This window comes from Gopherus evgoodei, chromosome 7 (assembly GCF_007399415.2).
Source record: "Gopherus evgoodei ecotype Sinaloan lineage chromosome 7, rGopEvg1_v1.p, whole genome shotgun sequence".
Taxonomy (NCBI): domain Eukaryota; kingdom Metazoa; phylum Chordata; order Testudines; family Testudinidae; genus Gopherus; species Gopherus evgoodei.
Window position 1 is genome coordinate 78085590 of NC_044328.1, and position 22726 is coordinate 78108315.

General features: G+C 58.6%; 1 protein-coding gene across 3 annotated transcripts in view; it reads right to left on the reverse strand.

Annotated features, from left to right (window-relative positions):
- Nucleotides 1-21896, reverse strand: part of CDHR4 (cadherin related family member 4) — a 31962-nt gene extending 10066 nt beyond the window's left edge. For all 3 annotated transcript variants that reach the window (XM_030570917.1, XM_030570920.1, XM_030570919.1), the window contains exons 1-13: nt 21784-21896; nt 21327-21347; nt 17498-17700; nt 16164-16329; nt 15326-15414; nt 14734-14829; nt 8352-8455; nt 6098-6234; nt 5449-5632; nt 4824-4974; nt 4205-4301; nt 2687-2905; nt 1315-1454 (exon numbers count right to left, since the gene is read on the reverse strand). In XM_030570917.1, the coding sequence (XP_030426777.1) occupies nt 1315-1454; nt 2687-2905; nt 4205-4301; nt 4824-4974; nt 5449-5632; nt 6098-6234; nt 8352-8455; nt 14734-14829; nt 15326-15414; nt 16164-16329; nt 17498-17700; nt 21327-21347; nt 21784-21838 (1662 nt within the window). In that variant the 5' untranslated portion in view covers nt 21839-21896. The remainder of the gene's footprint in view (nt 1-1314; nt 1455-2686; nt 2906-4204; nt 4302-4823; nt 4975-5448; nt 5633-6097; nt 6235-8351; nt 8456-14733; nt 14830-15325; nt 15415-16163; nt 16330-17497; nt 17701-21326; nt 21348-21783) is intronic.
- Between the last annotated feature and the right edge of the window lie 830 nt (nt 21897-22726).

A 22726-nucleotide genomic window follows, 5' to 3' on the forward strand; every position in this document is an offset into this window, starting at 1 on the left:
TGAGAGTCCCATTGCTGGTGGGCACAGGCAGGGCCAACCCTGCAGCATCCCAGGGGCAGCCCCATTGCCAGTGGGTATGGGCAGGGCCATGCCAGCAGCAGCCTGTAACCCATGTTTCTATTGGTTCTACCAAAGATCTGTGGATAGCGCCATGCACAGGGGCGGCTCTAGACATTTTGCTGCCCCAAGCAGGGCGGCGTGCTGCAGGAGGCGCTCTGCTGGTCACTGGGAGGGTGGCAGGCGGCTCCGGTGGACCTCCCGCAGGTGTGCCTGCAAAGGGTCTGCTGGTCCCGCGGTTCGCTGGTCCCGCAGCTCCGGTGGACCTCCCCAGGCATGCCTGCAGGAGGTCCATCGGAGCCGCGGGACCAGCAGACCCTCCGCAGGGATGCCTGCGGGAGGTCCACCGGAGCCGTCTGCCGCCCTACCGGTGACCAGCAGAGCGCCCCCCGCGGCATGCCGCCCCAAGCACGCGCTTGGCATGCTGGGGCCTGGAGCTGCCCCGGCCACGCCCATGGGCTGTTGGTTTCCCCTCCTCCCCCCAGCTTCTCTCAAGCCCACCGCAGGGGGCAGAGGGACTCCATGCTGCTCTCTGTCTCTGGTCACAGCTGGGGTGCTGGCTGCCAGTGCACTGAGTGGGCTGGGTCCCGAGGCCATGAAGAGCCCGTCCCTGCACAGCACCAGCACAGCCTCCTGCAGCCTCATCACCACCTGGAGGGACCTTGAGGCTGCCTGGTCTGGGCCCTCCGCCCACCAGAGTTCTCACCTCAGCCATGTGGCAGAGCCTCATCCCTCCACTTCAGGAGGCAGGCGAGTCCGGGAGACCCCCTGTGCACCAGGAACAGGCTGGCACAGGGCTCCCAGCTGGGCCTTTGGCAGGGTTGGCTGGGGACACCAGGGCTCTAGGTGCCTGGCTGCTGTCTTGGCTCACGGGAAAAGCGGGCTGATTCGAAGGATAACTAGGGAGGCTTCCGCTGAGCCACCCCCCCCTCCATTCCTGAGCACTGCGGAAAGGCAAAGCACCCCTGTGCTAATAAAGAGCACACTGCCCTCCTGTGGCCAGGGGCTGAACCCAAGCATCCGAGGCTCCTAGCAGATACCTTCATGGGATTTGATCTGTTTTCTCCTGTAGAACCCTTGGAACGGCACAGACCGAACCGCTGGGCCGAGGACACGCTGAGTTGGCAGAGCCAAGTGCTCCAGAATTAGGGAACGCCAAAGTTAAGGTGGCCTGAGTAATCTTAACCAGCCCCCTGGCGCACATGAGTTGTGGGCCTGGCCCTGGGTCCGGCCAGGAGGTGCACAGCGGAGCATCACCTGCACTTGGATGGTGATGTCACACAGCACACTGCGCTGGTGCCGTGGGTCCGCATCATTGGCCACATCCCGCAGCTGCACGGTCAGGATATAGACCTGCTTGCTCTCGTAGTCCAGGGGCCCGAGCACATGAATTTCACCTGCATGACACAGGAGCAGCCACGCAGAAACATTCTGGGGAGACACTCACAGCCTGGGCTCCTCAAGAGAGGGACTCAGGGTCAAGGCTAGGGTCAGGTGAGGAGGGGGCTGCCTGGAGGGCAGGGTAGGGGAGGAGTGAAGGGATAAGAGTGAATGTGGGGTAATGGGGTCAGGGAGGGGATGGAGTAATGGGGATGGTGAGGGGGTAAGGGGACAGGGTGGGGGAGGGGTAATGGGGGCAGAGCAGGGTGGGGCTGGAGTAACGAGGGTGGGTGGAGGGGTAACAGGGGCAGGGCAAGGTGAGGGGGATAATGGGGTCAGGGTGGGGATGGGGTAATGGACGCAGGGCAGGGAGGGGAAGGGGAAACGGGCAGGGCAGGATGAGGGAGGGATAATGGGGTCAGGAAAGGGATGGAGTAATGGGGTGGGTTCAGGGGTAATGAGGCGGGGAGCAGGGGAACAGGCTCAGGGACAGGTGGAGAGGCTAGCATAGGCCCACGCAGACTGGCATGGTGTGACAAAGTGAGACTGTCCTTAATGTTTCCTCTGAATACTGTAGCAGTGCCTCAGTTTCCCCCATGCTTTTCTTAAGTCTATATGTGGTGGGATAAGGGGGTGTGATTGTTGCAAAGCGCCAGTGTGCATAAATGGCCGACACTCTGTCTCCTGGCAACTAATGGCCTGGTCCCTTCCCCCTTGCAAGGTGATAACTAAAGGTGTTGGAGAACAAAGGAATCAGGTGACCTCCTGACCAGGGAAAGGGACAAAGCCCAGAGGAGGAGAGGCTGGAGAGTGAGTCATTTTGGCGCTGGCTGGGGACGTGGAGTGAGGGGTAGACTTGGTTGTCTGGCTCACTGCTCCCCAAAATGGACCCTGCTGAGTGGTCCTGTTCTCTGTACCTACAAGCTCTGTTTTAGACCGTGCTCCTGTCATCTAATAAACCTCTGTTTTACTGGCTGGCTAAAAGTCACGTCTGACTGTGAAGTTGGGGTGCAGGACCCTCTGGCTTCCCCAGGACCCCGCCAGGGCGGACTCGCTGTGGGAAGCACAGGGAGGGGCAGAGGATGCTGAATGCTCCAAAGATCAGATCCAGGAAGGTGAAAGCCATGTAAGCTTCTTGCCCTGAAGACAGTCTGCTCACAGAGAGGAGACTTCACCAGAGTCCTGACTGGCTTTGTAGGGAGCAGTTCCAGAGCATCGCCTGAGGACTTTGTTACACATGGCAGCTTACCGGTGCGTGGGCCGATGTAGAAGGCGGGCGGGCTGGTGCCGGCACCCCCAGCAATGCTGTACTCAATGTTGTTGAAGGGGTAGTCTAGGTCTGTGCCATTCACCCGGCCCACTGTGTCACCGAAGGCTGCATCCTCTGGCACGCTGAACATGGTGCTGGCTGGGCAAGCAGGTGAATGCTCGTTCTTCGGAGTCACCGTCACCAGCACGGGCACACGGGCTGCATCACAGAAGCCGGGGGGGTGTCAAATACGTGGGGCCGGGTTGTCTGGGGATGGAGGGTGTGATGAAGTAGGGATTTTCCGTTGTTATGTTGAGAGTCTTACTGTTGAGCCTATGTGAGTTTACTGTTTTGCATGAATACTGTGTGTGCCTCAGTTTCCCTGTGTGCTGCACCAATACCTCGGTGGCGGGAATAGGGTTGCGTGACTTTGCCTGAGACCTGTGGGGCAGGTGAGGCTGCTCAACTGCCTGCACATATGTTATAACCAGTGCCCTTCTTACTTGAGACCCAGGAAGGGGTGCCACCAGGTGACACCTTTTGCCCGGGAAGCAGGACAAAGGGGAGGAGGAGACCTAGTACTCCCCAAAATGGACTTGGCTGAAAGTCACTGATTTCTATGCTAACAAGTTCTGTTCTACGCTGTGTTCCTATCGACTAAAAAACCTTCTGTTCTACATGCTGGCTGAGTCATGTCTGACTGTGGAGTTGGGATGCAGGGCCCTCTGGCTTCCCCAGGAGACTCACTGCAGGAAGCACACGGTGTGGAAGGGGATGCTGAATGCTCTGAGGTCAGATCCAGGAAGATGGAAGCTGTGTAAGCTTCTTGCCCTGAAGACAGTATGCTCAGAGAGGAGGCTCCCCCAGAGTCCTGACTCGTTTCATAGGGAGTAGTTCCAGAGCATTACCCAGTGAATCCGGGCTGTCTGGGATGGGGGGGACCAGCCTCCCAGGGCCGGGCTATCTGGGGATGGGGGAGATCAGACCCCCAGGGCTGGGCTGTCTGGATATGGGGGCAGAATTGGGGCACTGGGCTATCTGGGATGTGGCGGGACCAGCCCCCAGGGGCCAGGCTGTCTGGAGATGGGGGGAGATCAGCTCCCGGTGACTGGGCTATCTGGGGATGTAGGGGGGTTCAGCCTCTGTGGCCAGACCATCTAGGGATGGGGGGACCAGCCCCACAAGGCTGAGCTGTCTGGAGTTCGGGGGTGGGGGAATAAGGTGGCTGTCTGGGAATGGAGGGTAACAACCTCCACGCACAAACCCGGGCCAGGGTCTTGGGGACTGGAAAGGTTGTTTCTTACTGACAGCTCCATGGGTGGTAAAAGAGGGGCTTCGTGACCCCATTGTATTCTGGAAGTTGTGTCCCCTATGGCTGCACCTTCTGGCTAAGGGTTACGCTAGGATTCGTGCTGCCCTCAGTTGGTGCTGCCCAGCTCCCACTGCCCCTGCTCTGCCTGTGCAACTGGACCGAGGGGCCTGGGCCAGGCCGGGGATCAGCGGAGCGGGGACACTCACTGCTCAGCGGGGGCTGCCCACTGTCTGTCACCAAGATGGTGGCCACATACTGGAAGCGGGCGCTGGCAGCTGAATCGTAGTCCAGGGTCTCGTTGACCTATGGGATTCAAACCCAGGCAGCTCAGAGGTGCAGGGGCTGGACACTGAAACTCCCATAGTCAGGGCTGCCCGTTGGGCCCTGCCATCTCTATGCCTCCCCCTGAACCCCACATGAGCCCTACTGGGGAGAGAACCTCGAGTCCTGGCTCCCAGGCCCCCCTCCCTCTCCACTCTAACCACTAGTCTCCACTCCCCTTCCAGAGCTGGGGTCCTGGGGACAGAACCCAGAAGTCCTGACTCCAAGCCCCTCCCATCCCCCATCCCCCTCCAAGAGCTAGAGATAGAGCCAAGGAGGCCTGGCTCCCAGCACTGCTCCCCCAGTTCTAACCACTAGCCCCCATTCCCCTCCCATTGCTGGGGATAGAGCCCAGGCAGTTCACAGCTGGGCTCCCTGAGGGTTGCTAGGTGGAGCAGTCTGGATCCCACAGACCAGGCCCCAGCAGTGCCCCGTGGTGCCCTGCTGGCTGCAGAAGGCACTGGCCCTGGCCAGGCGTGCCCTGGCCCTGCCCGCTGGGTTCACCTGCAGCTGGGGGCCCTGCATGCGGAAGCTGTAGCGTGAGTGCTGGTCGCCCTCCACCTGGTAGCACAGGGAGCTGTTCCTGGCCTCTGGGTCCATGCATGTCAGCGTCACGAGAGTCCAGCCGATGGGAGTGTCCTCAGATACCTGAGCCCTGGCAGAAGGAGGGCTGGGGTTACCAGTGGGGAAGGGGAAGGGCCAACAGGACATGGGTAAAGGGAGGGGACCTCTCTCCTGCCCTAGTGCCAGGTATGCCACCAGCAGCCCTGCCACACTGCGGCCAGCACTCAGGGCCCATCTGCATGATGCTTCAGCCAGGGCCACCTGTGACTAGGATCTCACCGCACCCCAGGCAGCAGCCCCTTCTGCAAGGAGAGGTACAGGGACCTGGCCAGCATTGCAATGTAGGGTGTGTCACAGCTGGGGATAGAATCCAGGAGTCCTGGCTCCACCTCCCCCAACCACTAGACCTCACTGCCCTCCTAGAGCTGGGGCAGAACCCAGGAGTCCTGGCTCCACACCCCCCTCCCACAACCACTAGACCTCACTGCCCTCCCAGAGCCGGGGCAGAACCTGGGGCAGAATCTGGTTCCCAGCCATGATGGGGGGCGGGGGCAGGGAGCCTTACAGGAAGACTGCAGGGGAGCAGCGGGGTGCCAGTGTGTTGGTGGACAGCACAGTGATGTTGAGGCCCATGGTGTCGCTGTCACTGGGGTGCAGCATGTTGTAGGCCCTCACCAGCAGTTGGGTGTGTGCCAGCTCTGGGGAGCGCTGCAGATCCAGTTCGTAGGTGTTGCGGAGCTCGCCAGTCACTGCCAAGGACAGGAGGGTGCCACCACATGCTCAGCACCAGGCCGGGGCCTCTGCAGCCCTCAGTATCCCAAGGCAAGAACAAGGATTGATGGGAAGGGCTGCCCTCAGGGAAACTTGCCAGCTTCGCAGCCCCGCCATGTTATGGGGGAGGCAGAGACATGTCTGCAGCCATGGCCCTGGCATGTTATGGGGTGGGGCAGAGATATGTCCCTGGCCATGGCCTTGCCACAATGGTATTGGGGGATCTCAGAGATGCCCTCCAGCCACAGCCTGGCCATGTTATGGAGGGGTGCAGAGACAGCTCCCCTGGCCACGGCCCTGCCAGGGTATAGGGGGGCAGACACATGGCAATGGCGATGGCCCCGCCACGATATTGGGGGATCCCAGAGATGTGCCATGGCCCTGCCATGTTATGAGGGAGCCCCAGGGCTGTATGCCCGGCCTGGGGCAGCACCGTGGCTCACCTGCATCGATGGTGTAGAGCCCGTGAGCGGCCGGGGCGATGATTTCATAGCGCACGTTGTCCCCCTGGGCCTGGACCTGCGTGATAAGCTGCATGGCACCTCTCTTCTCCAGCACGGCCACGCTGCGCCACTCCACCCTGCCCACCACACAGCAGAGGTCAGTCCAGCCACCGCCAGCCTTGCCACCACCAGGCACCCACTCACCACCTGCCCCAGGCACCCTCACCCCCCTCATGGCCACCAGCAGGACTGGAGGGCTGCCATATGCCTGCGTATGGCCCCCTGATGCCTGCCCCTCCAGGCCTAGCCTGCGCCCTACGTCTGGGAACATCACTCTACACTCTTGCAGCCCACACCCCTGCCCCTTGCACCCTTGTGCCTCAAATCTTCCCCCTGCGCCCTATGCCCTGGGAACATCTCCCTGTGCCTGTGACACCCTGTGCCACACATCCTTGTTCCCTGTGTCCCAAATACCTTTGCCACACACCTCTGCCCCTGAGCACATCAGCTTGCACCCCACACCCCCCGCACTCCAAATCCCCATGCTCCACAATCTGCCACCTGCAACCTAAATTCTGGGAACATCACCCTGTGCCCCACACCCCTCCACCCCAAACTCCTGCCCCCATGCCCCAAATAACTGCACTCCATGCCCTCACCCCTACTCTCAGTGTAGTAGTAGCATTTATTGTTTGTATTTTGTATAATTTAGAATGAAGGATAAAGAATAATAAGATAATAATATAGCCATGATTGTTTTTCTTCTGCATTGCAATGTGATGTTCCCATTCAAAATGTTTTGTGTAAATCAATTCTGTTTTGTGTGTGAATAAGGAATGTGTGTGTTAAGAGATAAGTGTGAAGGCCAACACCAAACCAGATGTTCTAGGGAGGACTGGAGACAGATACAAGGGGGCCAGAAGGCTGCAGCACGCCCCTACTGAAATGTGAGAGGAGGGCAGATTGACGACTCTAAAGATGAGACAGGCACCTATCAATGGGGACAGGATAGCTGTGGCCCAAAACACCATGGGATAACTCCCTGAGAGCCTTCATGAAAGAATAAGATAAAGGATGAGAAAAACAATTTAAGAAAACAAGCACTTGTCAAACAACAATTGAATGCAGCATGACCGTGCAAAACTTATTGGTCCCAATGAAGGAAAATCACTATAAAAACAGAAAGAGTCCTGTGGCACCTTATAGACTAACAGACATATTGGAGCATGAGCTTTTGTGGGTGAATACCCACTTCGTCAGATGCATGTATTCACCCATGAAAGTTCATGCTCCAATATGTCTATTAGTCTATAAGGTGCCACAGGACTCTTTGCTGCTTTTACAGATCCAGACTAACACGGCTACCCCTCCGATACTATAAAAACAGAGTGCCTTGCCATGAAACTTTGGGTTTGTCCTGCCAAGACTTCCCCGGAGTTTCGTGTCGCGACCAACAGAACCCGGCTCCTACCTACCCGTGATCAACCTAGCTGGCCACTAGATTGATCCGGACTCTGGACTGGTAACTATAACATCGACTGATGGGACAGAGTGTGTGTGTGATTGAAAGCATATGCTAATTGTTGTATCTTCAGGAAATGTGGTGTATTGCCTTTTCCCCTGAAAAAGATCCCGTTTGCTTCTTATAAGCATAACACCTGCACACATCACCTGTGCACATCACCCTGTAATCCACATGCCCTGTGACATAGTGGGGATTTTCTTTTGTTGTTTTGTATATGAGCCTATGTGAATCACTGACTCGCTGTGCTAAGTGCACAGTGTGGAAGATGTCGCTGAATGGTCCAAGGTCAGACACAGAAAGGTCGAAGCTATGTAAGCTTCTTGCCCTGGAGACAGTATGCTCAGAGAGAGGAGACTCCCCAAGAGTCCTGACTGGCTTCATAGGGAGTAGTTCCAGAGTATCGCCTCAGTGAGTCCATGACACCACCGCACCCTAAATCCCCACATCCCACAACTCTGTGCCCTATGTCCTGGAAACATCACCCTGTGCCCCACACTCCTGCGCCCCATACCGCTGCCCCCCAGCACCCGCGTGCCCCAACTCTGCCTGCCCCACAACTCTGCCCCCTGTGCCCCAAATACTGCACCCCATACCCCTGCACAGATCACCGTGCACTCCACATCCCACAGCTCTGCCCCCTGCGCCCTACACCTTGGGAACATTACCCCACACCCTTGCCTCCAGCACCCCGTGACCCACACTTCCACGCCCCACACCCTGTGCCCTTACGTGAAGTTGATGCAGGGGTGGTGGACGGGCAGCACCCTCACTGTCACGGCCCCACTGCAGTTTCTCCCGCTCCTGTCGGTCACCAGGATCTGCAGCCTGAACGCCTGGAGACACAGGTGCTGGGTGAGGCTGGCAGGACCCTGGCCTGGGCCATGCTGCATGGGGTGGTGCCGCTGAGCTCTGGCGCTGCGTTGCAGGCCCATAGGCGAGGGCACAGAGAGAGCTTGTGGGCTCGGGGGGCCTGAAGCCCCATGGGCACTGATCAGCTCTCCTCAGATGGCTGGAGAGAAGGGGAGCCCCAGAGCCATGGGGGTGCGGGGAGGGAGCCTTGGCCTGGGGAAAGGAGGTGGGGTGTTCTGGGAGGATCCTGGGGGTAGATGGAGTACCCGGGGATGAGGAGTGTGATGCAGTAGTAACTGTCTGTGTGGGGGATGGGAGAGCAGGGGGTGACTTTAGGTGATGGACCATACCTGAGCCTGTAACCTGAGCCAGGCAAGTGGGGAGGGGGAGTCAACACGTTTGCCTGGGAAGCTGGACAAAGGAAGAGAGCCTGCTGGAGAAAGTTAGTCAGTTTCAGTTTTGGGGCTGTGCGGTGGAATTCAGGGAATCCCAAGTTGGGATCTAAGCCCCCTGAATCCCAAGAAGGACCAGATTGAGGGGTCCTGGTTGTGCCTCCAAGCTCTGCTGTAGACTGCATTCCTGTTGTCCAATAAACCTTCTGTTTTACTGGCTGGCTGAGAGTCACTGTGAGTCCCAGGAAGAGGGGTGCACGGCCTGACTCCCCCATACTCCATGACAACTGGTGTTAGTGGTGGGATCTACTGCACCCCATGGACGGCGCTTTCTGCAGTAAGTGACTGGGGAGCAGTAAAATGAAGGGGTGATTTCAGGGGTGATTAACTCCTGGGACTGTGTGACCAGTGAGAAGGACTTTTGAAGTAACAGGGTCCCCCGGGGAATTGCAGCAAGCAGTCCCAGGGGTGGAGGAGTCTGCAGCTTGACCCTAGCAGAGAGGTGGTGACTTCAAGAAGGGCTGGCACACTAGAGGTCTCCCTGGAAACCGTGGGGAGTGGTGAGCACCTAGGCCTGTGAGTGGCCAGCAGGAAGATGTATGCCAAGTGGCTTAAGTGCGACCTGGTGGAGCTGTGCAAGCAGAGGGGGCTTTGCAGAGGGAGTCTCACCAAAGACCAGCTGATTGCCCAGCTAGAGGAGGGAGATCGCTTGAATGAACTGATCCCTGTCTCTGAGGGAAGCAGCCTGACAGATGCAGTGCAGGCACCAGTGTCTGTCCCAGCTGGGAGTGGTCAGCCAGCTGCTGAGGGCTTCCCAAGACACCTTCTGCCTATGCCTAGGGGAAGGGCAGGGAGGAGCCCAGCGAATAGCAAGGGCACCCATGACACCCCGGCCAGCAGGGGATCCTCCCGGCGAAGTTCGCCGGCCAGCAGGGGATCATCCCGGCGACGCTTGGCATCCGTGGAGTGGAAGCGGCTGGAATGGGAGAAAGAGCTAAAACTGAGAGAGCTGGAGGATAGTGAGAGACAGAGGGAACATGAAGCGAGACAGAGGGAACGTAAAGAACGTAAAGAACGACAGAGGGAACATGACCAGGAAGAGAAAGAGAGACAGCATCATCATGAGCTGGAACTGGCGAGGCAGTGGAGTAGTGGGTCCCCGGCTGCAGTGAGTGAGGGGGCGCCCAGGACTGCGCGGAGCTTTGATAAGTGCATCCTAGCCCAGCGTAAGGAGTGGGAGGACACGGATGACTTTCTGGATGCCTTTGAGATGGCCTGCGAGCTGCACCAGGTTGATGCTGCGGACAGGCTCTGGGTTCTCACCCCCTTACTGGACCCCAAAGCCGTGGCATTGTACCGCCAACTGGAAGGGGTGGAGAAAGGGGACTACGAACTATTCAAACAGGCCCTATTACGTGAGTTTGGACTGACTCCTGAGATGTACCGAGAGAGGTTCAGGAGTCAATATAAAACCCCTGATGTCTTATATCTGCAGCTAGCCATCCACATGGAGGGATATGCCAGCAAGTGGGCAGATGGGGCCCAGACAAAGGGGGACCTGGTTAAACTGCTGGTACTGGAGCAACTGTATGAGTGGTGCCCATCCAACCTGAGACTGTGGTTGAGGGACCAAAAGCCAGAGAACCCGCAACATGCAGGGTGGCTGGCTGATGAGTTTGTGAAGAGCTGGTTGGGGGGTGTCAGGGAGGAGTCCCAAAGGAACAGGCCCACCGTGATGCAGAGAGAGTCTCATCTCCCAAAGGGGGAATAGGGAGAAACCCCTCCCAAGGGGAACGCCCAGCGTCAGGGACAACCGACCAATTCGAGGGGACCAACGGGACATGAGCTGCTATTACTGTGGCCAGAGGGGCCACATACAGTCCCAGTGCCATAGGCTCAAGGACAGACTGAGCAGACCAACCCCACATCAGGTTAATTTGGTAGAGGCCCAGCCGGACAAGGGGCAGGCTTCCCAGGCAAGGGGGGCTGGCAGCTTATCAACTGCTCAGGAGAGAGGAGGTCCCCAGGGTGGCTCCTCTGGGGGGTTGGATGCCCCGGACTCAGGGTTCTCGGTTTACAGGGTGGGCGCAGGGCTGTCCCTGTGAAGCGAGTGCCTTGTTCCCCTGGAGGTGGATGGGAGGAAAGTCTATGGATACTGGGACATGGGCGCTGAGGTGACACTGGCCCGGCCCGAGGTGGTGACCCCAGATCAGGTGATGCCCAACACCTTCCTGACCCTGACGGGGGTGGGTGAGACCCCATTCAAGGTGCCTGTGGCGAGGGTGCATCTGAAATGGGGAGACAAGCAGGGCCCCAAGGAGGTGGGGATGCACCACCATTTGCCCACTGAGGTGTTGATGGGGGGGGATCTAGAGGTCTGGCCAAGCAACCCCCAGAACATCTTAGTCGTGACCCGTAGCCAGAGCTGGCAAGGGGCACTATGCCCAGACCTTAGGAAGGAGGTCACCCCGGAGGCACAAAACCCTACCCTGGTGGGGAGGGAACACCCAAGGGCAAGGCTCAGGGGGGCTGTGGCTCCTGACCCAGCCAACGAGAGAGAGCAGGTCCCCATCCCTTCCCCAGCCACCGAGTTCCAGGCCGAGTTGCACAAAGATCCCTCCTTGTGGAGGAGGAGAGGTTGCAAGGAGAGGTTCCTGTGGGAGAAGGGGTTCCTGTACCGAGAATGAGCTCCCCCAGGGGAAGTAGAGGCATGTGGGATCAGGAGGCAACTGGTGGTTCCCCAGAAGTTTCACCACAAACTGCTGTACCTGGCCCATGACATCCCTCTTGCAGGACACCAGGGAATCCGGCGCACCAGGCAGAGGCTGCTACAGAACTTTTACTGGCCTGGGGTCTTTACCCATGTCAGACAGTATTGCCAATCCTGTGACCCCTGCTAGAGGGTGGGGAAGGCCCGGGACAAAGGGAAAGCAGCTTTGAGGCCTTTACCCATCATAGAAGAACCTTTCCAGAAGGTGGCCATGGACATAGTGGGACCTCTCAGCAAGACGACCTGATCGGGGAAGAAATACATTCTGGTGGTGGTAGATTTTGCCACCCGCTACCCCGAGGCGGTGGCCTTGTCCTCTATCGAAGCAGATACTGTGGCAGATGCGCTGCTGACCATTTTCAGCCAAGTGGGGTTCCCCAAGGAAGTCTTAATGGACCAGAGGTCCAACTTTCATGTCGGCCCTACTCCGGTGCTTGTGGGAGAAATGTGGGGTCCAACACAATTGGGCCTCAGTGCATCACCCCCAGTCCAACGGGCTGATGGAAAGGTTCAATGGGACGCTAAAGATGATGCTAAAAACATTTATGAACCAGCACCCGCAGGATTGGGACAAGTACTTACCTCACCTGCTGTTCGCGTACAGGGAAGTACCCCAGTAATCTACCGGGTTTTCGCCTTTCGAACTGTTGTATGGAAGGCGGGTAAGGGGGCTCCTAGACCTGATGAGAGGCGAATGGGAGGGGAAGGCCACTCCCGATGGAGAGTCAGAGGTGGAGTATATCCTGACCTTCCAGGAAAGACTTGCCGAGCTCATGGGCCTGGCCAGGGAGAATCTGGACCGAGCCCAGAGGAAGCAGAAGATCTGGTATGACGGCACAGCGCGGGCCCACGCATTCGCCACCGGGGATCAGGTGATGGTTCTCATCCCCCTGAGAAAGAACAAACTCCAGGCCACCTGAGAAGGGCCCTTCGAGGTTGTCAAGCAACTAAATGAGATAAATTATGTGGTGGAGCTGTCGAATCGAGCGCACCACCGCCGGCTGTACCATGTGAACATGATGAAGCCATATTATGAAAGGGGGAATGTGGTGTTGGCCGTGTGTGGACATTGGGAGGAGCAGGGAGATGACCCTTTAGTAGGTCTATTCCCTGGAACAACAGCTGGTTCCCCCCTAGAAGCAATTCCCCTCTCTGATCAGCGGACCCTGGCCCAGCACGCTGAGATCAAAGGAGTGCTGCATCTATACCAACAGCTGTTTTCCAACCAGCCTGGAAACACTAATTTGACTGTTCACCGAGTGGAGACCGGATCGCATCCTCCTATAAGATGCCCCCCTTTCCAAGTTACAGGGGAAACTGCTCAGGACCTGGAAAGAGAGGTCAGGGACATGCTGGCTTTGGGGGTGATCCAGCCGTCTTCCACCCCTTGGGCCTCACCAGTGTTGCTGGTCCCCAAAAGGGATGGGTCAATCCGGTTCTGTGAGGACTATCAAAAGCTCAATGCCATCATGGCATCCAATGCCTACACAATGCCCAGGCCTGACGAGCTCCTGGACAAGCTGGGAGGCGCTCGGTACCTCACCACCATGGATCTTACCAAGGGCTACTGGCAAGTGCCGCTGGATGCAGATGCCAGGCTGAAATCAGCCTTTATCACCCCTCTGGGGCTCTACGAGTTTCTGACCCTGCTTTTTGGCCTCAAGGGAGCGCTGGCCACCTTCCAGCACCTGGTGGATCAGCTACTGAGGGGGATGGAGAGTTTTGCCGTGGTCTATATTGACAACATCTGTGTCTTTAGCCAGACCTGGGAGGACCACATGTCCCAGGTTAGACAAGTGCTGCACCGACTCCGAGAGGCTGGGTTAACCATAAAGGCTGAGAAGTGCAATGTGGGTATGGCTGAAGTATCTTATCTGGGCCATCGGGTGGGGAGTGCTGCCTAAAGCCGGGACCAGCCAAGGTCGAGGTGATCAGAGACTGGCCCACTCCCCAAACCAAAAAGCAAGTCCAAGCCTTTATTGGGATGGCAGGGTACTATCGAAGGTTCGCGCCCCACTTTAGTGCCATAGCTGGCCCCATCACTGAGCTGTGCAAGAAGGGGAAGCCAGACAAGGTGGTCTGGACCGAGGAGTGCCAGGAGGCTCGCCAGGTGCTGAAGGAGGCTCTGGTTAGTGGCCCAGTTCTGGCAAACCCAGACTTTGACAAGCCCTTTATGGTGTTCACCGACGCCTCAGACATGGGACTGGGGGTGGTGTTAATGCAGAAGGATGAAAAGGAGGAGAGACACCCCATCGTGTATCTGAGCAAGAAGTTGCTACCCCGGGAGCAGAACTACGTGGTCATCGAGAAGGAATGCCTGGCCATGGTATGGGCCTTAAGAAACTAGAGCCATATCTCTTTGGGTGACACTTCACCATGTACACCGACCACTCTCCCTTGACCTGGCTGCACCAGATGAAAGGAGCCAACGCCAAGCTCCTGAGGCGGAGCCTGCTCCTGCAGGATTATGACATGGACATGGTCCATGTAAAGGGAAGTGCCAACCTGATAGCAGATGCGTTGTCCCGGAGAGGGGGGCCCTGAACTTCCCAGGTCACTGGGCCAGAGTGACCCCGCTCAGTTCAGTCTCGAAGTGGGGAGAGATGTGATGCAGTAGGAACTGTCTGTGTGGGGGATAGGAGAGCAGGGGGTGACGGACCATACCTGAGCCTGTAACCTGAGCCAGGCAGGGGGGAGGGGGAATCAACATCTTTGCCCGGGAAGCTGGACAAAGGAAGAGAGCCTGCTGGAGAAGGTTAGTCAGTTTCGGTTTTGGGGCTGTGTGGTGGAATTCAGGGAATCCCAAGCTGGGATCTAAGCTCCCTGAACCCCCAGAAGGACCAGATTGAGGGGTCCTGGTTGTGCCTACAAGCTCTGCTGTAGACTGCATTCCTGTTGTCCAATGAATCTTCTGTTTTACTGGCTGGCTGAGAGTCACTGTGAGTCCCAAGAAGAGGGGTGCACGGCCTGACTCCCCCATACTCCGTGACAGGGTGTTCTCAGGGAGGGCATGCCCCAGAAGCAGGCCTGGGGGTGACGGGCTTACCCTGAGAAGGCAGGGCTGGAGGCTGCCCAAGCAGGGGCAGACCTTAGCACTCACCTGGCCGGCATGGGCTGGGATGAAGCCTGATCCAGGTGCCAGCACCTGTCCGCTGTGGTCGATGGTGAGGGGCGTGTCATTGTCTTCTATGGTGAACTGCCATGGAGAGAGGGGCTGAGCCAAAGAACCAGATACCCCTTACCGAGATCCCCAGCTCAGAACAGCGCCTCCCTAACCACTGGGTCCCATTGGACCAGATCCTCCCCTGCCACTGGGCACCTCGGATTCTCCCCATCCCCACAATCCCTCCCAGCCACTGAGCCCCATCAGATCCCCCCTGCCCCCACAGTTCTCCCCCTCCACTGGGCCCTGTTGGATCCCTCCGCACCTACAGCCACTCCCCCGCTACAGCCACTCCCCCCCAACTGGACCCCCATACCCCCACAGTCCCTCGCCCACCACTGGGCCCTGTTGGATCCCCCTTCCCCTACAGCACATCCCCTGCCACTGGGCCCCATCCGATACTCCTGCCCCCACAGCCTCTCCCCCACCCCGGGCCCTGTCAGACCCCCGCCCCCTAGACTCAGGCTGTGCAGGGCCATCCCATAGCACTCATTCAGGGATGGGAGGCCAGGCCCAGCTCCATGCTCACCCTCAGCCCACTAGCCGGCCGCTGCAGGACCACAGTGTAGATAGGCGTCAGGGGTGCCACATCCTCTGGGACTTGCACCAGCTCCCCCACTGCAGCAAAGCACAGAGCCAGGCGAGTCGGCTTAGAGGCTGCTCCACCCGCCCTGGACCCACCTCCGCACACTCTGCACCGGGTCCCATTGGCCAAGAGCAGAAAGAGCCAGGAGGAGAGTCCTGTTAGCACCAGAAGTGCCCCCTCTGCCCTGGTAGGGCTCCCCATCCTGGCCTGGATCCCCAATGCCCCTGGCAGCACTGGGCACAAAGCACAGGTGCTGGGCACAGGGGTTGGGCAGGGGAGAGCACTTGGGTCAGAATGCAGGGGCTGAGTAGGGCAGAGGGCAGGGGTTGGGCAGGTGAGAGTGCAGGGGTGGGGCAGGGCAGAGCGCAGGACCTGAGCATGGGAAAGTCCTGGGCTCAGAGCGCAGAGGCTGGGTGGGGCAGAGCTCTGGGCACAGGGGCTGGGCACAGAGCACAGGGGTTGGGTAGGAAATAATGCAGGGGCAGGGCGGGGCAGAGCACTGGGGCTGGTCAGGGAAGAGCGCTGGGCTCAGAGCACAGGGGCTGGGTGGGGCAGAGTGCAAGGGGTGGGCAGGCAGGAGAGAGCACTGGGACTGGGAAGTAGAGAGCGCAGGGGCTGGGTGGGACAGAGCACTAGGGCTGGGCTGGGCACACAGCACTGGGGCTGGGCAGGGCTAGTGCAGGGCCAGGCTGGGGCAGAGCACTGGGACTGGGCAAGGGAGTACAGGGGCTGGGCACAGAGCGCAGGGGCTGGGCATGGCAGAGCACAGGGTGGGCCTTACCTTGGCTAGCAAACCTGGCCATGCACTGGGGGGGCCCATCCACCGTGTGGACCTGGACGAAGAGCTGGCCATTGGCAGGCGTCTCCCCTGGGCAGGTGGCCTCCAGGGTCAGTGTGTACTGATTGACCTGCAGAGCGTCTAGCGCCGCACTGGGGCTCAGCGTGATCTAGCAGAAACCCCAGCACTCAGCAGGCTCTGGCACAGAGCACAGGCTATGCCAGCCTCCCCCATTCAGCGGGCCCTGCCCCTGACCCCACATGGAATGGGGCCCTGCCTCCTCCCAATCCCACATGAAACGAGTCTCTGCCTCCGACCCTGCATGTAATGGGGCCCCGCCCTCAACCCCACATGTAATGGGGCCCTACCCAGAATCCTGCAGGTAAGAGTGTCCTGCCTTCCCCCTGACCCCACATGAAACGAGGCCCTGACCCTGCATGTAATGGGGCCCTGCCCTCAACCCCGCATGTCAGAGAGGCCCCGCCCCTGACCCCGCATGCAGCGAGGGCTCCTGTTCCAGACTCCCCAGCCTCAGACCCAGCCCGCAGCCCCCTCCTAGTCCCCCTGTGTCTCCCTCTTTGCCCTTCTCTCACCCCTGGGTGCCATAAAAGGAATGGTCCTGCTCCTTACAAGAGCAGATCCCTGGGCCCCCTTGGAACCATGGGGAGCCCCTGGTGGAGGCCCTGCAGGCTCTGCTCCCTGTGGCTCTGCTGCTAGCCTGCTGTCCCCAGGGAGTGGGGGGGGCGGAGAGGGGGCAGGGACTTGGCGCTGCACGCACTGGGCCAGCAGGAGCTTGGGGCTGGGATCTGGCACTGCACAGGATGGGCTCTGGGCCATTGACGGGGTGCCAGGAGCCAGTGGACTGGCAGCCAGGGCTGTGTGTCTGAAATACCCACCTTGCCCTTCTAGGATGCTGGGTGCCAGGCTGGTGCAATCCTGCTGGGCACAGCTCCTAGGCCTGGGCTGGCAAGATGCTGACTGGCTCAGAATGGGCCTTTGGCTCAGAGGCTTGGGGAGCTGGCTGTGTGTGGACTGGCCTGCCCAGGACCCTGGCGCCTGGGTCTTCACTGCCCAGCATCCTGTACTGCCCTCAGGGGGTGCACATACCCCTCCCTCGCCCCTAGGGGCAGAGTGACAGCGCATCGGCCCCTTGTTCCCATTGCAGATCCTGTTCCCACTGAGCCCAGACCTCCAGGCCGGCCTTGCCCTGGCCTAACGCTGCCGGTGTCTGGGGTCTGCACCTGCCAGCACAGCCCCACAGGGCACTTCCAGGCTGGGCTGCCTTGCCAGCGGGGCCTAGGTCTGTCCTCCTGGGGACTGTGGATGGCAGCACGTACCTGCACGCTGTAGTGTACAGTTGGGTTCATGTGGTGGGTGATGGTGGGTTGGTTAAAGAAGGAAGTCGGGGGGGTGCTCTGCAGGGTGGGGGCAGAGGTGGGGACGCTGCTCTCATTCTGGCAGGTCAAGTTGAACTCCATGATGATCGTACCCGGTTCTGCACTCTCCATCACACTCACTGTGGTGGGCAGGCCGGACAGCACTGGCACAGAGAGGTGCAGAATGAGCCCATCCAGCCCTCGCCACAGCGGGCACCCATGAAACCCCCAGAGCAGCAGGGACAGCTGGGTGTGTGTGGCTGCACCTGTGCCCATGGGTGCTTGCGTGGACAGGGTCTGGGCCATGCCACCCCACACCTGTGCGGGCTGTGCGGCTAATGACAAGTGAGAAGAGGTGATAGCGCTGTCCAGGGTTGTGGGGGGATCAGGGGAATGGAGTGAGAGGGGGAGCACTGTCCCGGGGGGGCAGTGGAAGAAAGGGAGCGCTGTCTAAGGAAGTGGAGGGAGACGGGGAGTGTGGCCTGAGGGGAGGGAGAGGGACTGCTGTCCAGGGGAAGGAGGGGTAGAGGGAGCTGTCCAGGAGGATGGAGGAGAGGGGAGTGCTGTTCGAGTGGGGATCAGTGGGGAGGGGGAGTGCTTTCTAGTCCGAGAGGGAAGGAAGGGGGAGGGAGAGCGCTGTCCAGGGGGGGCAGAGAAGGAGGGGGGCACTATCCACAGGAATGGAGCAGGTGGGGGAGCGCTGTCAGAGGGTGAGACATTATGAGTGTAATATAACATAACATATAATATCTCATTGAAAGGTGATACAGGGCCAGAAAGGATTAATTAACTCACAGATTAACATGACCCATGGCCAAACTTTAAAGACTTGTTAGGAAGATATATAAATGAATAGAGCTTTGAAATGCAAGCCTGCAGTGTAAGAGATAGAATGGTAGCTGTTTGTTCAGGTCTTGTGATGTAAGAAAGCAAGTCTTGTCATGGCTTTGATGCAAAGATTTTAAAAGAGGAGTATTAATATTTAGGAAGACACTTGAGTGAAACAGTATTATTGTCTCTCTGTCTCTTCGAAGATTGTGGTAACCTGTACTGTTTAATGGATAAATTATCCTGTGCTAATTGCCATGATGTTTGGGAGAAGGAAAGTTAAGCCTATTGTTTTTTCAGGCCAAAAGGCTGCTGGAAATGTATAAAAACCCTGGGACATGATCCATTTTCATCTTAGATCTGCTTTGGATTTCAAGAAGGGGAAACCCTAAGCCATAAGAATTGAGTCCCCAGTCACTGACTGGAGTCACCCTGAATATGGACATTGGACTATAACCTATGGAGTATTTCTAAAAGAACATTTGGCAACTATAAACTGACCATCTCTGCTATGTATCTGGACCTCAAGAAATTGAACTCAAATCTGTATGTATATTTATCTTTCAACCAACTCCATTTTCTTTTTTAATAAATTTCAGTTTAGTTAATAAGAATTGGCTATAAGCATGTATTTTGGGTAAGATCTAAATTATAATTTGATCTGGGTCTGGGGCTTGGCCCTTTGGGATCAGGAGAACCTTTTTTCTTTTACTGGGATATTGGTTTTCATACCCATTCAGCCCTCTAACAAGTGGCACTGGTGGTGATACTGGGAAACTGGAGTGTCTAAGGGAATTGCTTATATGACATCTGGATAGCCAGTGGGGTAAAACCAAAGTCTTCTCTGTTTGGCTGGTTTGGTTTGCCTTGTTGTGCAAAGGAACCCCAGCCTTGGGCTGTGACTGCCCTGCTCTAAGCAATTTGTCCTGAATTGGTACTCTCAGTTGCGTCCCATCAACGGCAGCATCATTACAGAGGAGGTGGAGGGAAAAGGGGAGCGCTGTCCAGGGGGACGGAGAGGGAGGTGTCCGAGGGCGCAGAGGGAGCACTGATCAGGGGGCAGAGGGAGAGGGGGAGGAGGATGGAGGGTGAGGGGGAGTGTGGGCCAAGGGAGCAGAGTTGGAGGGGGAGCACTGTCCAAGGGGAAAGAAGGGCAGGTGGAGCGTTGATCAGGGGGCGGAGGGAGAGGGGGAGTGTGGGCCAAGGGGCGGAGAGAGAGGGGTAGTGCTGTCCAGGGGGAGGGAGAGGGAGCGCTGTCCATGGGGTGGACAGAGGGGGGAGCCCTGTCTGAGGGGGCAGATGGAGAGGGAGAGCACTGTCTGAGGGGGCAAAGTGGGGAGTGCTGTCCAGGAGGGCAGAGAGGGAGGGGGAATGCTGTCCAAGGCAATAGAGGGAGATGGGGAGCTCTGTCCAGGGGGCAGAGGAAGATGAGAAGCGCTGTCCAAGGGAGCAGATGGAGAAGGGAAGTGCTGTCCAGCGGATGAAGGGAGAGGAGAAGCTCTGTCCAGGGGCAGAGGGAGAGGGGGACCACTGTCCAAGGGAGTGGATGGAGAAGGGGAGCACTATCCAGAGGCAGGGACGGAGATCTCTGTCTAGGTGGGGAGGAGTGAGAGGGGGAGAGCTGTCTAGCAGGGCAGAGGGAGACAGGAAGCACTGTTTGAGGGGGCGGAGAGTAGAGGGAGCACAGTCCAGGTGGCGGAGGGATAGGGTGTGACAAAGTGGGGATTCTCCCTATTATGTAGTATGTGAGCCTATGTGAGTCTTACTGTTTTGCATGAATGCTGTGCGTACCTCAGTTTCCCTGTGTATTGCATCAATGTCTAGGTGGTGGGAATAAAGGGGTATGACTTTTGCAGGGGATTTTCCAGCTGCTTGCGCTAATACTATGGCTGGCCCTTCGTAACCTGAGACTCAGGATGGGGATCCGACCAGGTGACTCTTGGCCTGGGAAGCGAGACAAAGGCGAAGCAACGGGCAGAGCTGGGGCCAGGCAGCTGGAAGCAAGTCAGTCTCTGCTGGCTTGGGGCACAGGGGGAGGACCAGAGCCTTGGCTCTGGGCTCCCCTGCCCACAAGATGGACTTGGCTGAAAGTCACTGATTTCTGTGCTAACAAGTTCTCTTCTATGCTGTGTTCCTGTTGACTAATAAACTTTCTGTTTTACCAGTTGGCTGAGAGTCACGTCTGACAGTGGAGTTGGGGTGCAGGGCCCTCTGGCTTCCCCAGGAGCCCTACCCAGGTGGATTCACTGCGGGAAGCGCACTGTGGAAGGGGATGCTGAATGCTCTGAGGTCAGACCCAGGAAGGTGGAAGCTGTATGAACTTCTTGCCCTGGAGACAGTATGCTCAGAGAGAGGACGCTCCCCGAGAGTCCTGACTGGCTTCGTATGGAATAGTTCCAGAGCATCACCCGGGGACTCTGACAGACGGGGAGGGCTGTCTGAGGTTGGCAGAGAGAGAGGGGGAGTGCTGTCCAAGGGGGCGAACAGGGAGAAGGAGCTCTGTCCCGGGGGCTGAGGGAATGGGGGAGTGTAGGCTAAAGGAATGGAGGGGGTGGGGAGTGCTGTCCTAGGGGGCAGACAGGGAGAGGTAGCACTGTCCAAAGGGGTGGAGGGAGGGGGGAGATGTCTGAGGGGGCAGAGGTGGAAGGGGAGCACTGTCCCAGGGGATAGAAGTAGAGGGGGAGCACTGTCCGGGGGAAGGAGGGAGAGGGGGCACGCAGTCCAATGGGGCAGAGGGGGAGCACTGTTGTGGGGGTGGAGACGGAAGGGGAGTGCTGTCCGAATGGATGGACAAGGGAGGGGGAGCATACACCTGGCACACATGCGCATGGGCACACACACACACACACACACACACACACACACACACACACACACACACACACACACACACCTGGGCACACATCCAGGCATGTGGGCCACTAGGATTGCTGGTGGCAGTTCCTGGCCACTCAGTTCTTACCTGTGGCGCTGACGAAGGCCCCTGGAAGCAGAAGGAGACACTGTTATCCAAGATGGCTCATGCCTATTGCTGTCCAGCCAAGACTTGCAGCTTCTCCCAACCTCTGGCACCCCTCCCTGGATGGGCAGCTCCTCAACACTGACTGCACCCTGTGGGGACCCAATTGGTGCAATGGGACATTGGCTGCGTTGGCTTCATGGGATAGGGGCTGCCAGTGCCATTGGGCTCATGTGGTGCTGGGTCCCTGGGGCGCGGGACTGCCGCTGCCATGGGGCTCAGGCAGTGCTGGCTTCTTGGGGTAGGAGGGCTGCCGGTGACACAGAGTTTTGGCTGTGCTGGCTCCCTGGGGCAGAGCCATGCCCTCCACCTGCCTTCAGCACCCGGGTAAGGGAGGTTGGAAGGTGGATTCCCCCTGTTACCAAGTGGTTGGCCCATCACTCAGTACCGAGCTGCCTACCTGTGGCACAGAGGGTCAGGAGCAGCAGGAAGGACTGGTGCCCATGCGGCTCCATGAGTCCCCCAGGGGGAGTTCTGAGAGACTGGATGCAGCTCAGCTCAGCTCTGCCTGCTCTTGTTTGGGAAGCCAGAGCAGGTTGCCAGGCTGTTGCTATAGATGCTGGGCAGCGCCCAGTGCAGCACCCATACACCCGGGCCCCAGCTGCACTCAGGAACACACCGTCCGCCCACACAGAGACAGCCCCAGACAGGGCACCCGCCCTTAACCTGGGGTCTGCACCTCCTGCCCCATGAGCCTCCCCTAGCCCAACTAAGCTCTGGTGTCTGTGCCCCCACCCCAGGGGCCTCCCCCAACCCAGACGAGCTCTGGTGTCTGTGCCTCCCACCCCAGGGGTCCACTCCAGGCCAGCTGAGCCCTTGGGTCTGTGTCCCCTGCCCCAGGGGATCCCACAGCACAGCCCTGGAGTCTGCACCTCCCACTCCAGGGACCTCCCCCGACCCAGCCAAGCTCAGTGGTCTGTGCTCCCTGTCCCGGGGACTCCCCCAGCCCAGCCGAGCCCTGGGATCTGCACCTCCCACCCAAGGGGCCTCCCCCAGCCCTGAGGTCTGCACCACCCACCCCAGGGACCTGCCCCAGCCCAGCCCAGCCCTAGGGTCTGTCTCACCACAACAGGGACTCTTCTCCCATGAGCACAGGTTGAGCCCTGGGGTGAGGAGCCCTTCTTCTCCTCCCCTGCCTGTGCCCCAGGCCCATCCAGCTCCCTGCAGAGACTGCTGGGTGGCTGATTGATGGGGAAGCTTGGGCGGGGCAGACCCACACTGATCCTTGACTCCCAGAGCTCTAGGAAAGCTCTGCCCAGCCCTCGCCCCAAAGCAAGCCTCCTTTGTGGGACTGCCCATCCCAAGCAGCCCTCTTTTGGGGCCCATTGCTCCCCTAGCTAGGC